The 16564-nt window shown below is 49.3% G+C and overlaps 1 protein-coding gene across 1 annotated transcript; it reads right to left on the reverse strand.

Moving 5' to 3' along the window:
* Positions 1-75: 75 nt before the first annotated feature.
* Positions 76-14220, reverse strand: LOC310821600 (uncharacterized protein). The gene is made up of 17 exons (XM_083693694.1): positions 13144-14220; positions 12776-12875; positions 12172-12208; positions 10182-10223; positions 9889-9977; positions 9392-9488; positions 7551-7687; positions 7250-7422; positions 6887-6990; positions 6387-6751; positions 6083-6149; positions 5784-5853; positions 5562-5616; positions 5132-5473; positions 4933-5028; positions 2259-4697; positions 76-1834 (listed from the first exon to the last, which is right to left on the reverse strand). The coding sequence occupies exons 1-17, from the start codon at positions 13307-13309 to the stop codon at positions 517-519; spliced, it is 5697 nt and encodes a 1898-aa protein (XP_083549820.1). The 5' UTR covers positions 13310-14220; the 3' UTR covers positions 76-516.
* Between the last annotated feature and the right edge of the window lie 2344 nt (positions 14221-16564).

Consider the following 16564-nt stretch of genomic DNA (forward strand, 5'->3'; position numbering starts at 1 on the left):
ATATGTGTGACCGTCACTGGAATGCATCTGAACTATGAGACACAGACAATCCACAAAAAATACGAGGGAATCATCTTGAGGGCAAAAAAAACACCTTTTAATAAAAAAACATGAACAGTAACTTCTCTTTGTCACTATTCTCTTCGCCTGAGTTTCACATGTGCATGATGAAATATAATATACAACCAGGGTACATACACACACCTTTGAGCCAAGTCATACAAAATACTGCACCGTCTTTACAAAAAACATTCACAGAAAACCTGCATATACAAATTGAGGAGATATTATACAGTTGGGTCACATTATCACTGAGATAGAAACACTGGTAGGATCGGTCTGGAAACACGTAGAAGTTGCCCCTAACCACTGATAGGGGATCTCTTCTCATCGTACCAATTGGTGGGACTGGGGATAAGGAAAGCTGTGATACTTGATCTGTTTAGGGAGGTTGAACATGTACCACAAGGGTGATTTGTAGCCGTTAGCTAAATGCTAAAGAAACTAGCAGTCCTCTCAAACGGTCACAGACTCGTTATCCGACTTCTCCTTCGTGTCTCCGTCTTTCTCTTTGTTTTTCTTGTGCTTCTTCTTCTTGTGTTTGTGTTTGTGTTCCTTCTCCTTCTGCTCAAGCTCACCGTCTTGTTTCTTGTGTTTCTTGTGCTTCTTGTGTTTCTTATGTTTCTTCTTCTTCTTTTCCGTCGTTGCCGAGCCGCTGTGGTTGCTAGGGTCAGGGCTCTGGGAGACTGCGCTCTGGCTGTTCTGGGAGGCGGTTGGGCTGGGGCTCCTCCCCCTCTCGCCCTCTGAGCCCTCCCCCTCGCTGTAGTCTGGAACGAAGGCGGCTTCATCCATCTCACGGCCGAGGTCGGAGCAGAGACGCTGCCTTCTGGGCTCAGGGCCGGGCCCTCTACTCTCTTCTCTCCCTCCCCCCCTCCCTTCATCCCTCCCTCCCCCTCTACCCTCATCCTTCACTGCTCCTACTCTCCCCTCCTCCCTAACTCCCCTACCCTCCTCTCGCCCCCCTCTTTCCTCCCTCGCCCCCCTGGGTTCGGTTTTGGCTGGTTTGGTAGAGTCGGACTGGCCTTCCCTCACTCCTCTCCCCTCCTCCCTCACGCCTCTCCCCTCTTCTCTAGGTCCTCTGCTCTCCTCCCTGGGCCCCCTGCTCTCCTCCCTGGGCCCTCTACTCTCCTCCCTGGGCCCCCTGCTCTCCTCCCTGGGCCCTCTACTCTCCTCTCTGGACCCCCTGCTCTCCTCCCTGGACCCCCTGCTCTCCTCCCTGGGCCCCCTGCTCTCCTCCCTGGACCCTCTACTCTCCTCCCTGGACCCCCTGCTCTCCTCCCTGGACCCCCTACTCTCCTCCCTGGACCCCCTGCTCTCCTCCCTAGACCCTCTACTCTCCTCCCTGGACCCTCTCTCCTCTCTGACCCCTCGCCTCTCTTCCTTTCCCCCTCTCCCCTCAGTCTTGGCCGGTTTCGGAGCGTCTGACTGCACCTCCCTGTCTCTCTCTCTGGGCTGCGGCGGTGGAGAGGCCTCTCTCCTCAGAGCGTCTCTCGGTCTGGACACTGTCGTGCCGTTCTCCCGGGACTCCCGAGAGCCAGACCCAGAACGCCGCTCCTCCTCCTCCTCGTCTTCCTGCTCGTCTTTCTCCCACTTGGAGCGAGGAGGGGCCTGGATGAGGACCCTGTCGCCCCCCCGGTCCCTGTCGGCCCCCCGGTCCCTCTCCCTCCCTGGGCTGGGGCCGGGGCCAGGGCTGGCTGTCCTCTGCTTCTGGCTCTGGTCCCAAGTTTTAGACCCGCTCTTCCCCTGGTCCAGCCTCTCCTCCGCTGATCGGCTGCTGGAAAACGGTAAAACACACATTCAAAGTTAGTGTCTTCAAACCCTGAGTTGAGACCCACAAAAACATAATATCCAAATACGTCTTAGGGATATTGACCATTGTAACGAGAGGAGGAATGTTCAGCACACACACACATACTGTAGCACAAGTTGTCTATGAATACAATGTCAAATACATTTTTCCAAAAATTATTAGTCTACTCATTTTTTCTGTTGCGTGATCAAATTTGTTGTGACCAAATCATGTGCTGGTGGTGCCAAAGGAAAACGTTCACCGGGATAAAAGCCTAGTCTGGAGCCCTGGAGGGGTTGCCACAATCATTTCAAACATGAAAAGGGAGCTAAGCTGATAAAGGTTTAAACAGTTTAAAGGGCAGCTACACCCTCAGGTTTGAACTTTTTGTTTTGTTGTAGAAACTCACCCAGTGGAGCCTGTTGGCCTGGCTCCATCTGAGGAGCGGTCGGCCGTGCGGTCAGTGGTAGAGACAGCGGTCGAGCGCTCAGCGGAGAGACCCTTCCGGCCGATCTTCCCCCTGGTCTTCGCCGGTTTGGTCTTTCCTGGACGCTCGGCAGATGACACCTCTTTTAGAGCCGGTCTCTCTTTAGCTCCGCTCTCTCTTGGCGTCGCCGCCGCTCTGTCTCCCATAGACGCCGATCTCTCCGAGGACGTCGGACGAGGCTTCTCCCGAGTAGCGGATCTCTCTCTGGACGCCGACCTCTCTGACTTCGCAGCTCTCTCCGAGGACGCCGTTGTCTTCTCCCTCGTGGCGGATCTCTCTCTGGACGAGGACCTCTCTGACTTCGCCGCTCTCTCCGATGTCGCGGCTTTCTCCTTAGAGGTCGTCGATCTCTCCCTGGAGGAGGCTGGTCTCTCCTCTGGATCTGGTACCCTTGTGATAGCTGATCTCTCCCCTATGGTGAGTCTGTCCAGGGAGACTGATCTCCCTGCTCCTCCGACCGCCAAGGGTTTCCTCTCCGTCTTCACGGATCTCTCTCCTCCTGATGATGTCCTCTCCACTGTCACCGCTACTCTTTCTCCGGCCGTCACGGTCCTCTCTCTGGGGACTCCTCCTTCCCCAGAGCCTGATCTATCCCTGTCCCTGTCCCTCTCCCTGTCCCTGTCCCTCTCCTCGCCCCTCTCTGGTGGGGTAGCTGGTCTCTCTCCTCCCGTGGTGGCCATCGATGCTGGTCTCTCCTCGGCTGGTCTGTCAGTGCTGGTCTTCCTCCCCAGGTCCCTGTTCAGTTTGATCCTCCGCTGAGGGAAGGGTTTGACCTGGAGCTCCATGAGAGGCCTGGGTCTGAAGAGCCTGTCCCCGTCTCCTCTGCCGGCCTCCCGGCTTACCGGGAGGGGCAGCAGAGCGGGCCTCTCCAGGGAGGCTGCTGGAGGTGCCAAAGCTCTCTGGGGCTGGGGTTCAGCCCCTGTCCCCTCGACCCGGCGTAGCTTGGCATGGGGGGCACCCTGCACCCTCTCCTCTGCTCTCCTGCGTCTCTCGGCTGGGGAGGGGGGGGTGTTGGCGGGAGGTATGGGGAGGGGGGGCCGTGGGAGTAGCCCACCTCCGTGAGGGAGGTCTCTCCTGGCCCGGACATCGCTGGGGGGTTTGAGGGGGTCCTGGGGGAGGTTGAGGCTGGTGCGGGATGAATGAGGGGGCTGTTTCACCAGGCCTCCTCTCACAGAGCTTTTCACCTTCTCCTTCCCCTTCTCCTTCTCCTTCTTCAGAGATGAATCGTCAGGTTTGGTTCGAGATGTCTTGGGGAGTTTGGTAGTGGAGGAAGATTCTTTCTTTTTAGATGCTCCATCTCCTGTCTTCCGTTTGACCTTTTCACCCTTCAGCTTGCTGTCCGTTTTCACCTTCACCTTCTGGCCCTTCTCTTTCTTGCCCTTCTCTGATTGGGTCTTGCTGGACTTGGGTGGGGTTTTACCAGCTAGACCTGCAGTTTTATTGGCTGAAGCCTTGACAGGGGTGGTTGGTGTTTTAGCGGAAATGGGAGTGGTTTTGCTGGGGGTAGGGATGTCATCCATTGGCTCGTCCCTGACTGGGGTGGCATCCCCGCGGTCCACTGATTGGTGCGTCAGCTCCGCCTCTTCCCCGTTCTTCTTCTTCTTCAGTTTCTTGGGTTTCAGGGTTTTCGACCCTCCCTCCGAGGTCTTAGCCCCACCCTGTGTGCGCTCTTTACTAGCGCCCCCTCGACCAGAGGCTGAGGGGAGAGAGGAGGGAGGCCCATGGTGAGGTCTGTGTAGCCCGGAGGGGCCTCTCTCCCCCCTCCTACCCCTTCCCTGGGGGGAGTAATCCCTGGGCGGAGGGGAGAGCCGCTCCCGACTGCCTCCGTGTGGGCGTCCCCTGTGGTGCAGCGAGGGATGGGAGTTGTAGTCCTTGTAGTACTTGTTGTACCAGTCTCTGTACTCCCTCTCCCACTGGCGGTAGCTGTCCCTCTCCCAGCGCTCCCGCCCCCCAGGACTGAGGTCAGGGCGACCTTTAGGCTCGTAGGGAGGCGGCTCTCTAGGAGGCGGTTTCCGCCCACCCGGGCTGCGGTTCTTGTAACCCCCCGGAGAACGGGAACGGGAGCGGAACGTGCCCCCTCCGTCACCCCCCTCCCAGCCTCCCCGGTAGGGTGGGGAACGCGGGGACCCAGAACGCCGGTAACCATAGGAACGGGAGCGCGAGCGGGACCGGGTGCGAGAGCGCCCGTAGCTGCGGCTGCGACCTCCTCGGCCGTTCTCCCGCCGGAACGGGGAGCGCGCGTAAGAGCGGGAACGAGAGCGGGATCGAGAGCGGCTTGGCGTGTAGGAGAAAGATCTGGATCTGGATCTAGAGCGGGACCTGGAGTAGGGACTTCTACTGAAGGGAGAACGGCTATAGGACCTGGACATGAGAGGAGGAGGGAGGGAAGAGAGAGAGAGAGAGAGAGAGAGAGAGAGAGAGAGGGAGGAGGGATATATAACAGAGAAGGGGAAGATAAAAACGAGGTAGAAAGGGGAAGAAGAGTGGGAGATGGGCATAAAAGTCAGTGCCATTTGATAAATGTGTGTGGTCGTGGTACTCAGATGAAATAATTCAAACTATTTGTTTGTGCCTTTCGTGAGAGGGGTGATGTTACCTGGAGTACGATCTCCTCCGTCTCTTGGGGGCTCCCCTGTACTTCAACAGCTCCTTCTCAAAGTCTTTGGTGAACTCATCCAGCTTTGACGTTACCCTGGCAACACACACACACACACACACGAGACCGGACATCCCATGATAAGTTATATGGGCAAAATCACAAAAGACATCTTCTATATGGTGATGTAGTTACTCACTCTTCCTGATGGTGGCGCCGCTGCCTGTAGAACTCCTCCTTGGAGAGAGGGGGTCCGGTGAGGGGCGGGGGCCCGTGGCTGAGGGGGGGCTGGGTGACGGATGGGGGCCAGGGGGCACTGACTCCAGGCGGCCCAAGGGGGTAGAGGGACTGGGGGGGGTAGTTGACAGGGGGAGGGGGGTTACCCGGGCCGGTGGCGTAGGGTGGGGGGTATGACTGGGGGGGCATGGAGAGGGGGGGTGGCGGATAGAGGGATGGGGTCTGGTAGTGGGGGGGTGCGAGGGAAGGGGCGGGGGGCATCTGCAGGCGTGGTGGGGGGTGGTCACCTCGAGGTCTGAAGGGTCTGAGAAGGGGGAGAAAAGGGTTTCAGTTTCAGGTGAATAACACCATCAAAAATACACTTCAAAAATACTACCTGTCTAACTCCTCACCTGTCCCAGGGGAGTCTGGGTCCTCCTCTGTGGCCATGGGGGCGCACCTGCTGACCTGGGGGAGGGATGATGGGGTGGGGACGGAGGAGAAGAAGGAGAGACAAGAGGCAGATTAGAGAGGTCTCTAAGTTGTCGACGACACAGAGAACCAAGCATGCTTAGCTCAACCAATATTATTATTATGATCATCTGAATATGTATATCATATAGCCAGTTTCTTACCTCCGGGATGAGGAGGAGGATGTGGAGGCCTTATTGGCGGTGGGTGACCAATCACAGGGACGTGGTAGCCCTGAGGGACCAATCAGAGAGGAAGGAAATTCATGTGATCTGTTAACAGGACTTCCAATTGAGTTTGTTTCAAAAATCGCTTTCTGAAATGCACACAGATTAGACGAGGTATACAAAGGCTTATATGACATAATAACAGGCCAAAGAAGCCTCTACAAACGCTGTCAAAGAAGCCTCTATAAATGCTGTCAAAGAAGCCTCTATAAAGGGTAATTAGAAGTTTCTCTCACCTCGGGTCCCCTTTCTGGAGGTCTCTCTGGCACCTCAGGCAGCATAGCAGTCACGCTCTCTGTCTCACTGAAAAACACAACAAACAATACTCAATCAATTATCAATCCTGACCAGTAATCAATAGTGTTATATATACTGAAATGTATGCACTCACTGCAATGTAAGTCGCTTTGGATAAAAGCGTCAGCTAAATGGGATATATATAGTGCCGGTGACCAGCAATCCAACGCTGTCTTGTGTGTGTGTGTGTGTGTGTATCGTAGCTGATAGAATGACTATTTTTCTGTAGTCATGACGACTCACCCTGGAGGCGGGGGCTCGTTCTGATTTGTTGAACGCTGTGGAGAGGGGCGGTCAGGGACGGGCTCAGGGACGGGCTCAGGAGGGGCTGTGACTTCCAACGCTTCAACAGTGGGCGGGACGACAGTGGGCGGGACAGGAGTTTGAGTGACGGTGGGAGGAGGAGGAGGGGTGTTGGCGGCAGGGGGACGTGGAGCATTGGCCAATAGGGGATCTTGCTGGCGGGAGTTGGCCATGAGCGGGTCCTGCTGTCTCGAGGGGAGGGTCCTGAGAGGTTGGGGGCGTGGCTGGGGCGGGGCAGAAGACTGGAGCTGGGCCTTGCGAGCCTGTTTGGTGTAGCCAGACTCGTTCTTAAAGTTATTCACAGCCTTGAGAGGAAGAGAGAGCAGAAAAAGACAGAAAGAAACGGATGTCACGCAAACCAAATCGGATCTCTAAACGTTCAAAAGTCGATTCGTCGTACGCACCGGACGCGGACGTACGACGCGTCCCACAAGTCTTACCTGTCGTAGGAACTTGTTGGCGATGAGATTATCGGGCGAGACGTCAGACTGTTTGCAGGAGAAACAGGTGTGTTCCTCAGAGTCCAGCAGGCTGGTCCTGATACCTGAGGGGCAGAACACGGACAGACGGAAGTTGAAGTAGCTGTGTCCTATGAGAGCTGAACACGTCTGACGCAGACCTGTCTGTATGTGGATGGGACTGATGGACCAAGGCCACAACCAGTGGACGTTTATCCGTCCGGATGGTCCTCAACATTTCTTACATCTCTTGTCTGTCAGGTCCTTACAGATGAAACATCCACATGAGACATACATCGATACGGTTGTGTGTGTGATATAACAGATGTACATGGACGGACTCACAGTCGTCACAGTAGCTGTTGCCACAGCAGGGGATAACCACGGCGTCCGTCATCAGATCGTTACAGATGGGACAGAGCAGCTCATCGGGGATTGGATCAGACTCGTCCTCGGAGGACGACTGCTCCCGGGGGACGAACGGGGGACGCTCTTTCTTCCCCAGCGCATACGCCTCACTACGGGACACACAAACACGCGGCGTTAACTACCATTTTACCTTAGGAACAGGTAAATCACAAACAGATGAAGATAGAAGTGTGTGTGTGTGTGTGTGTGTGTGTGTGTGTGTGTGCGTGTGACGTACGCGTCTATAGCAGGTATGGCGTATTCTCCAGTGCTGGTCAGCATGGCTCCTTTAGTTCCCGGCTCTGCCTTGACCATGAAACTTTGAGGGATACCTTTACTGGTCCTCACCGGCTTGGGAGCCTCCACACTCTTATCCTAACACACACACACACAAAATCCATCACCAACACTGAAAAACAATGGGCTGAATCTGAGAAGGACAATCCATTTGATGCTGTATGCCGTGTGGATGTAGCTTTGGTCCCAGCTACATAGAGCATTATATGATAGACATGAAAATGACCTTTTAGCAAGAGAGTGCAATAAGTAACCTCCTGCAGTTCTCAACCTATCAGCGTTTGGCTTAAACGACCCAGACTGCCCAAGAGTGTGATATGTAAATTAGTTCTGTTTCTTTTCTTTTTTTTCGGTGGTCGGTAACACAGGGCAACAGGCATTACTAACATGACATCATATCTTGCTGACATCACTGTAAGTCGTTTAGATAAGTGTAAAAGTGCTCCATTCCCCATAAGTATCCGTGTATATTCCTAATGAAACAAAGTTGGAGCAACGTTCCATGGGCATCCCTCTCCATATAGCGTGCGCCGTGCGTCCGTGCCCGCGGCGTAAAAACGGCTGTGCATCCGCGTTGAGCCTACCTCAACTCCTACCCTCAAACCCTCGCGCTCAATGGGCTGTCTCTCAAATAGGCAGATCATCCAGAGTAAAGCAAGGTTGACAACGAATTTAACAGGCTAAGCAATTACGAACAGTCACCTGCCTTGCACAAACTGCGCTCTCATCACGACTCCCAACTCGCCCAAATCTGTGGGCCGATTTCAAATAACGCTATTTAATAAAGCAAGGGAAATTCGTACATCCACACCAATCAAACAAATCACTCATGTCGTCAAAACTACAAGCATGAGTGCGTAACGTGGGTTAACTTGGTCAGGATAGGCAGGGGACTGAAAGGTCGGAGGACCTAAGGATTATGCTACGTCAGTTTACGAAAATAAACATTGATTGATTGCTTTCAAATAATGCCGTCGCTGGGCTGCTAGTGAATCAACAACACTACAACATGGGGCAAGAGAGAGGCAATGATCCAACTTGTCTGAGAGACAGGACGGACACGAGGGAACATCTGATAGCCCGGGCTTCTTTTGGAACCTTTTCTGTAGGCTATTCTTGGGTTGTTCCTTCCCAGTATCCGCTTTCCCACGTCGTGACAATGTCATTGTAAAAACGGCCGGGGCGGAAAGCGATTCAAACAGTTACTGTCGGCTACTGTCAAACAGGACCTCGCGCAAACTACGCTTCCCTCCTTCTCCCGTTCGTCACCACGACTCCCAACCAGCTCCCGACTAAGCCAAATCTGTGGGCTCCTTTTAATAATAAAGCAAAGTAAATGTACGGTCCGCGCGAATAAAATAAGCATAAGCTATAATGTCATCTAACAACAGCTTACAAGGCCAACTTTCCTCTGTTCGAGCGTGCGTCAAAGAGCCTGTGGGATGGAGGGGGATAGAGACCCATTGTGTGCAGGATCATCTTTTTTAATCCTCCTAATTTCAGAGCTCACACAGACTAGGCTACTTTGGTTTACAAAAGCAGACAATGATTGCTTTCAAATAACACTGTCTTGGGATGCTTTCAAATTATAGGCTATACTGTAAAATAAGCACCACTATTTTTTTTAAGCCTTCACGCATCATCCTATTGGAGAGAGGACAGGCGGCGCAGGAGGAAAATGCCTCCTGCACCGCCTTAAAGTTAAAGCAATGAGATCCAGTGATCGTTGACCATCTGTAAGACGGAGGGAGTGTATAGTGTGTGTGTGTGTAGCGTCCGTACCACTTGCATAGGGCAGTGTCGTATGTAGTGCCCGCTCTTCCCACAGCGGAAGCAAGTGTAGTGGGCGGGAGGGGGTCCCACCGCCTTCTTGGAGTAACTGAGGAGAAACGTAACAACAACAACAACACGTTTTTATTTCATTGATCCATCTCAAAGCGCGTTGAACTGAGTTTGTTTAAAAAAATAAGAAAAATAAAAAAATACATGGATACACAGAAAAAACAAACGATACACTACAAACAACTACGTTTTTAGTCCTGTTTTGAAGGAAACGCGACATGTTTAACACGGACATGAATATAAGACAGATTGTGAGTGTGTGTTCACTGGATCAAGTTAAGGAATCTGGATCATAACAAGTTAAGGAATCTGGATGGACACTAGACATTAGACACTACTCCCTAGATACTAGACACTACTCCCTAGATACTAGACACTACTCCCTAGATACTAGACACTACACCCTAGATACGACAACACAACACGTGTCTACTCACTGTATAGGGTCATAGTCGTGGTTGGACTGAGAGATCATGGCTCTGATCTTGTCGTCCTCTGAAGCGTTAGCCTCGGCCAGGTTAGCAGTCTGAGACGGAGACGACAGGGGGATTAATGAGGAGAGAAAGACGGAAAGCGGTGAGGAGGAGGAGGTAAGGCTGCGTGGAGAGGACAACCAAGAATTGAAACTGGCATCGGTTTTATAAATACATTTGGTAAAACAAGGGGGTAAGGATACTGGATGTCAACACACACACACACACACACACACACACACACACACACACAGTACCTTGGAGAGCTGGGCCAGTGACATAGACGGAGAGGAGTCAGTCTGGAGGAGAATCAGAATAATGATCAGAGTTAACGTGCAGACAACGATGATGACTCAGGACCACTGACACAGTTCAAACCCCAGCACGCCATGAGCAGAATTACAGCATCACCTTGGAACCCATACCTGCCCTCAGCTCACCTCAGACCAACACTACTACAGCCTGGGGAGGGAAAGACCGACAGGGGAGGGGAGGGAGGGGGAGGACTGGCTAGTTAAGCCTAGCCTGGAGGGGAATTTCAAAAGCCTTTCCTTGATTCCTCCCGTCCTTTCCCTTCGCCTCAGATCTGAGGTGGCTCACCTCGGACTTCCTCCTCCAGTGCGCTCAGAGAAGGAGGCGAGGAATTGAGGAAGAACCTCTGAGATTCAACCCGTCAACCGTGTCCGATTGAGAATTAATATTCAGAGTGGTCTCTAGCCCGGAAGAAGGTTTTCACTATCAAGTTAACCACCCTAAAAAGTCTACCATTAGAGTGTGAATAGACGATAGTTGAATGGATATTTCAGCCCCAAATCAACGTTTATCAGACAGCTTCATACCCATAAAAATGGATATACACTAGGAATGACGTGGCTCAGCTCCGCATTAGATAACTTCTTGAAGTTTGATCATGTCTGTCAAGCTTTGATTTTGGGGTGAACTATCCCTTTAATATTTAGCAGGACGGTAACACATAACTAGTATCTAAAATACATGCATTTGATAAAACAAATGTCTACTACAATAACTACTGAATAGTCCACGAATTGGAAGGGGGTGGGGGTTTGAGGTGGTGAGGTCTCAGTTTGTTTTATGAATTAACTCATCATCATCATCAGAGTGGCGAAGCAGCTACACAGGGCTGGTGGAACACTGCAAAGGGAACACACAGGGTCTGGTGCAAAGTTCTCTCACAGAACACACAAACGCTTTATTGACAGTTCTGCAGCTTACAGCGGAACATGGAACACCAGCACTGTCACCATGGGAACCACGGAAGGCTCTTGATACAGTGATGTAGACCTCAGTGATGTCATAATAGCACCTCAGTGATGTCATAACGGATATCATTATCACTGGCTTTTTTCTTTTCTTTTCAATTCCACAGTGACAAATACAGTTTAGCAGTAAGCTGCGATTCTTGCAGAGTAGACAAAAACGTGAATGAATGCATTGCATTTTCGTAGTAAAAGACGTTATTTACGCTCAACAGATCAAGCATAGCCAGTCCATATTAATTTCAGAATCAGATGTAAGAACAACATTTCCATTCTGCATTTGGACAGGAAAAATGTAAATCAGTTTATGCGTGGTGTGTAACATCAGGGTGATTAAAATGTACGTTTAGGAGAGTGGAGAAGCCATATTACCACTTACCACACACACACACACACACACACGTGCATACGTTCTCTCACTCTCACACACACACAATTACCACATTAGTCTTATTGTTAATGAGAATTACAGTCAATCTCAGTCACAAACTTAGTAATTGCTATGACACCAAGTGAAAGAAAAGCAGAACTTCCATTGAAAATAAATAAGCAATAATAATATCTTTTTTTTCAGTCAAAAACAGTTTATCATTAACCAAACAAATATGCCTGTTCAGAAGCAGGCTACCCGGCATATAACCATTTCAGTATGAAATACATTCGGGATGACAGTCAACAACATGTTCAGTTATCTGTCAATCAGGACACAGAACACCAGTCACATGTGAAATAACACATTTACACACAAGGAACAGTAGAGGCCAACCACCACACATGATATAGAACTCACAGAGTTATTAAAGTGTGCCTTTGATTTGACCCACTAAGCCTACAGTGTGAGAACAGCGTTTACATGGAGCACACAGTGACCATTCTTAAGACAAACGTACTTGGTTGTAAGTCGCTTTGGATAAAGGCGTCTGCTAAATGTCTAAAATGTAAAAAGGGAATGATAGTGTGGTTTACATACGGGTCTCGTGGATCCAACAGCCATTTCAGAACGATCACTAGAAACAAAACAACACAGGGGGAACGGTGTGAGTAACTTTACAACACTTTACAAAACTCTCTATGATGTCATTCTTAAAGGGATAGATCGTTTTTTTTCCAGATGGTTCCTTACCATTAAAGGAGGACATAGTCCAGGAGAAACTGTCATCCATGGTTCAGAGTTGTTTAAATAGCCACTACTAACTTCAGCTAACTTTACCCACCGCTAAGAAAAAAAATCTATGGGAGCAATGGACAAAGTTCAACACTGCACGGCGAATTCAACTCAAATGAACTTTCTGACTTGGTCGGTAGTGACCTTTGGCCACAGATGAACTCCCATTCACACCCATTGTTTGTTTTTAGTTTTTTTTAGCGGTGGCTGAAGTTTGCTTAAGGATGAAACGTGGATTACAGTTTTTCCTGGATCATGTACTACTTTCAGGCGAAGGAACCATCTGACTATGTGTATATATCAAAAAATAAATAAATAAATAGATTTATCCTTCCTGGATTTAGGTAAGATTGCAATATGCATTTTATTCAGAAAGAATTAAATGTGACTCCAAAAATGTCATACGCACACAATGAACGTTCTGCCACACGGTTTGATGCCGCCGATGGGGGTGCGTCGGACAATCACCGACGAGTGCTTGGGGATGTGAGCCTCGTCATCGGTGTATTCTAAAGACAGATCGACAGAGGAAATGGAAAAGCAGTGTTCAGCTCTGGTGCGCTCTAATAAACATTCATACAACTATTAAAAGCGACATGGTTTCGTTTCATTGCATTGCATTAACACCACCCTGTCAAAACACCCAGTCGAAAGCACACCTGACAAACACTGTTTTTCGACATAAATGCTAGGGTACTCTCCTCATCAATACTTCTGAGTCTATAGGTGGAATGCATTATTTAAAAATGGAGCAGAATTGGTCAGAAAATACCGTACCTTCTCGAGTCTGGGCGTTGGTGATCTGCAGGTCACAGTCGGTGGCCTTGAGCCGCTCTCGGGTCATGATCTGCCGCTTGAGCTCGCTCAACGTGATGTGGAGTCCGTCGAACGTGACGGTGTTATAGTCCAGTTTGGAGGAAAACTTATAGTGAACACACGACATTTTTTTCACACCACTATAAGTACTTACTCAACAGGAAAAACACAAGTTAGTTAGAATAACAAAACAATACCAGCGTGAAACTGATGGGCAAGCTTCTGGTCTGTCTATATTCTATCAACCATCTCTCTCACAAGCTGTCATGATAGTGGGGGAAACATTCAACATGTCGGACAAAACGGGAACTCAGCGAAGGAGAGGGGGGGGGGGAGGAAGCACAAATAAAGTCCTTGTTTCAGGCCAAGAGACACCAAAGCTGGTGTTGAAAGACTTGGCAAGAACACCAGCCTAGCAGCGTCTTTAGCCTTGTCAGTTCTTTTATAGTCCAATAAAACACAAGAACACCATCATTCCAGGCGTGTCCATTGTGAATTTTCAGAGCTAGGTCCGTCCCGAAAAGTCTATCGCGAAACACGGGCCTGATTGCCGCTGTCAGCAGCGAGGCACCGCGACGGAGTCCATGCGAGGTCGAGCTTCCCTCTTCCGCCGTATGGCGCAGTCCAAATCTTCAATCGGTCCCGAAAACCGAAAATCCACGACAAATAAGCTAAAACGTTCACAGGGATCCCTTTCACGATCGCAGTCCTCACATATATTTATAACGTTTTTGGCAATCCACGGTTCGATGACCTATTATAAAACTATGAGAAGAAAACCAGCGGCCTACCAACCACTCAAAATAAAAACAAAGATAATACCCGAAGCTAACGTTAGCTCAACTTGGCTAGCTAGCTAATTTGCGAATGATCAAAAGTAGCCAGTCAGATAGCCACTTAGCGAAGCCTGTTCTCCAAAACGACGCGTATTATTTCCAGGCGACGTCTTCTGTGTGTCCAGATGATGTTGATCGTGTTTTAAATCCTTTAAATCCGTATCGACGTTCTTCCCCTTGTTCCTCGTTGTCTCATCATCATGGCGGGATCGGATAGCTGAAGGTGAAGGAGGAAGCGGAGGAATTTTCTTCTTCGACGGCATGGTTGACAGTTGTCGCGTCAAGCATTACCGCCCCCTGCTGAGCTGGAGTGTTGGCACAGCATTTAGCCCACAGATATCAAAGTACATACGTAAAAGTGAGAGTGAGAGAGAGAGAGTGAGAGTTATCCTTTATTTATGTTATGTATTTTTGTCTTTTTGTGGGATTTTGGCTGCAGGCTCTGAGCCTGCTCCCTCCACCTGAGACACCTGAGAGGGTGACGGAGGCAGGTGTCTTGTTCACACACTACAAACACTCCCAGGACACACACACAGCCAAAATGTCTCAAACACAAAACTCAAAATCTCAACACCTGAGATCTTTACTGCACTTAAAACGTATTTACAAAACTTAACTTATTTACATTTAAAGCCAATGAGAGTGTGTTGTATAAGCTTATATGTCATGTAAACAGACGCACTGTATTTGGGATGTTACGACTACAGTACATCGGCAAGGTTAGACACTGTTCTCTCTCTCTCTCTCTCTCTCTGTCTCTCTCTCTCTCTCTCTCTCACACACACACACACACACACACGCACGCACGCACGCACACACACACACACACACACACACACACACACACACACACACACACACACACACACACACACACACACACACACACACACACACACCCTCCTCTACTCTGTGTTTAATGGGGTGCTATTTTCAGCATTATGCTTCCGTCATCAGAGAAGAGGACAGGATATGGATTAGATGTGGAGGAGGGTGTGTGTGTGTGTGTGTGTGTGTGTGTGTGTGTGTGTGTGTGTGTGTGTGTGTGTGTGTGTGTGTGTGTGTGTGTGTGTGTGTGTGTGTGTGTGTCAGTGGAGGCATAAAAAAGTGTTGTAATTTCTGAATGGTGAAACCATCAAATAAAAGATGACAATCTCCACTTTAACCTAATAGTAATATTTGTAATTTTTTATTATCCAGAATACCAACACTCAATGTATCATCTTCATTACACACCTGGAGTTTAGATAAGTGAATCATTTCAGATATGTTGCATATGAGAGTAGTTATCATCAGTCAGATTCATTGAAATGTGTCTGTATCAAGCTTTGCCTATGCTGTTCAGTGAATCTCTGAACATTGGTCAGGAGTGACTCGGCCACCAGGGGGCTCCACAGGGACAAGGGGTAATAATGGAGGCTTTACCCCATTTGGAACCTCTGACGACAACACTAAGAAAAAAAATAAAAAATATATATTACCAGTACTGTTCTCTAAGGGTGAAATAACCTTGGATTCATGCTGGGATCCCTGGAATGGAACGCAGCGAATAAGACAAGGTACATTTGATGAAGTGAGTGAATGAAAGAAAGAGAATGAGAGAGAACAAGAATGAAGGAGAGTGCCCTCTCCTCCCCTGGGGCATTCATGTTTCCTCTCCAAGCACTGTGAGTAGCCCTGCCAAATTCTCTCATTACTCTATCTACAGTCAGTCACACTGGTGGTGTTTATCTTCTCAGTAAAATCCTGTCCTAAATGGAAGAGTTGAACTCTTCACCATCCATCCATAATGAGCCTATCCTGCACACTGCTCAGCTATTCCCTACATGAACTGGTCCCATTCCCCAACATGTCTGTACATGTCTATAAAACATACTGTACATGTCTATAAAAAAAATGTTTTAGGTTCAAATCATATGTTAGACAAAAACCAGCTTTACCATCAATGTCAAGTCTCCCATCCTCCTCAATGTTTCAAGTCACCAGCCTCCACTACTGTGTGTGTGTGTGTGTGTGTGTGTGTGTGTGTGTGTGTGTGTGTGTGATGCAGATACTACAGCAATACAGCAATCAACACACTTACAGAAGCAAGCAATCTCTCTCTCACACACACACACACACACACACACACACACACACACACACACGCATGCACATCAATTATACACTTTTATTTTCTATTCACAATGAAACATTTTTCGCCAATAACGCAATATTTAGGTTTACAGATGCTTGGAATTCTGACTGTTCATGAGTTGTTGGAGATATTCTCATAAAATGAAATGAGTCTCCTCCACACAGGCATGCAACCAACAGCTGAAACTACTGATGAGCTTCATGAATGTTTTGCACACATTGTTTATGTAAAGTGTGTCTCAGTCCCATGTATGATCCATGTATGTCCCATGTATGATCTATGTATGTCGCATTTATGATCCATGTATGATCCATGTATTTCCCATGTATGTTACTCAGTGCTCCAGGGGTCTGTTTCAGACTGTTGTCTGAGTCTGTGAGTCATTGCTCTGTGAGGAACCTTCTTCCTT

The sequence above is a fragment of the Argentina silus genome (assembly GCF_951799395.1).
Source record: "Argentina silus genome assembly, chromosome: 22".
Taxonomy (NCBI): Eukaryota; Metazoa; Chordata; class Actinopteri; order Argentiniformes; family Argentinidae; genus Argentina; species Argentina silus.

Excerpts from the sequence above, each read along its gene's own strand:
- LOC310821600 (XM_083693694.1), bottom strand. The coding sequence starts at position 13,309 with ATGTCGTGTGTTCACTATAAGTTTTCCTCCAAACTGGACTATAACACC. Across the intron at positions 6,150-6,386 it reads AACGAGCCCCCGCCTCCAGG|TGAGACAGAGAGCGTGACTG; the intron begins GTGAGTCGTCAT and ends TGTGTTTTTCAG. Across the intron at positions 5,474-5,561 it reads CCCAGACTCCCCTGGGACAG|ACCCTTCAGACCTCGAGGTG; the intron begins GTGAGGAGTTAG and ends CCCCCTTCTCAG.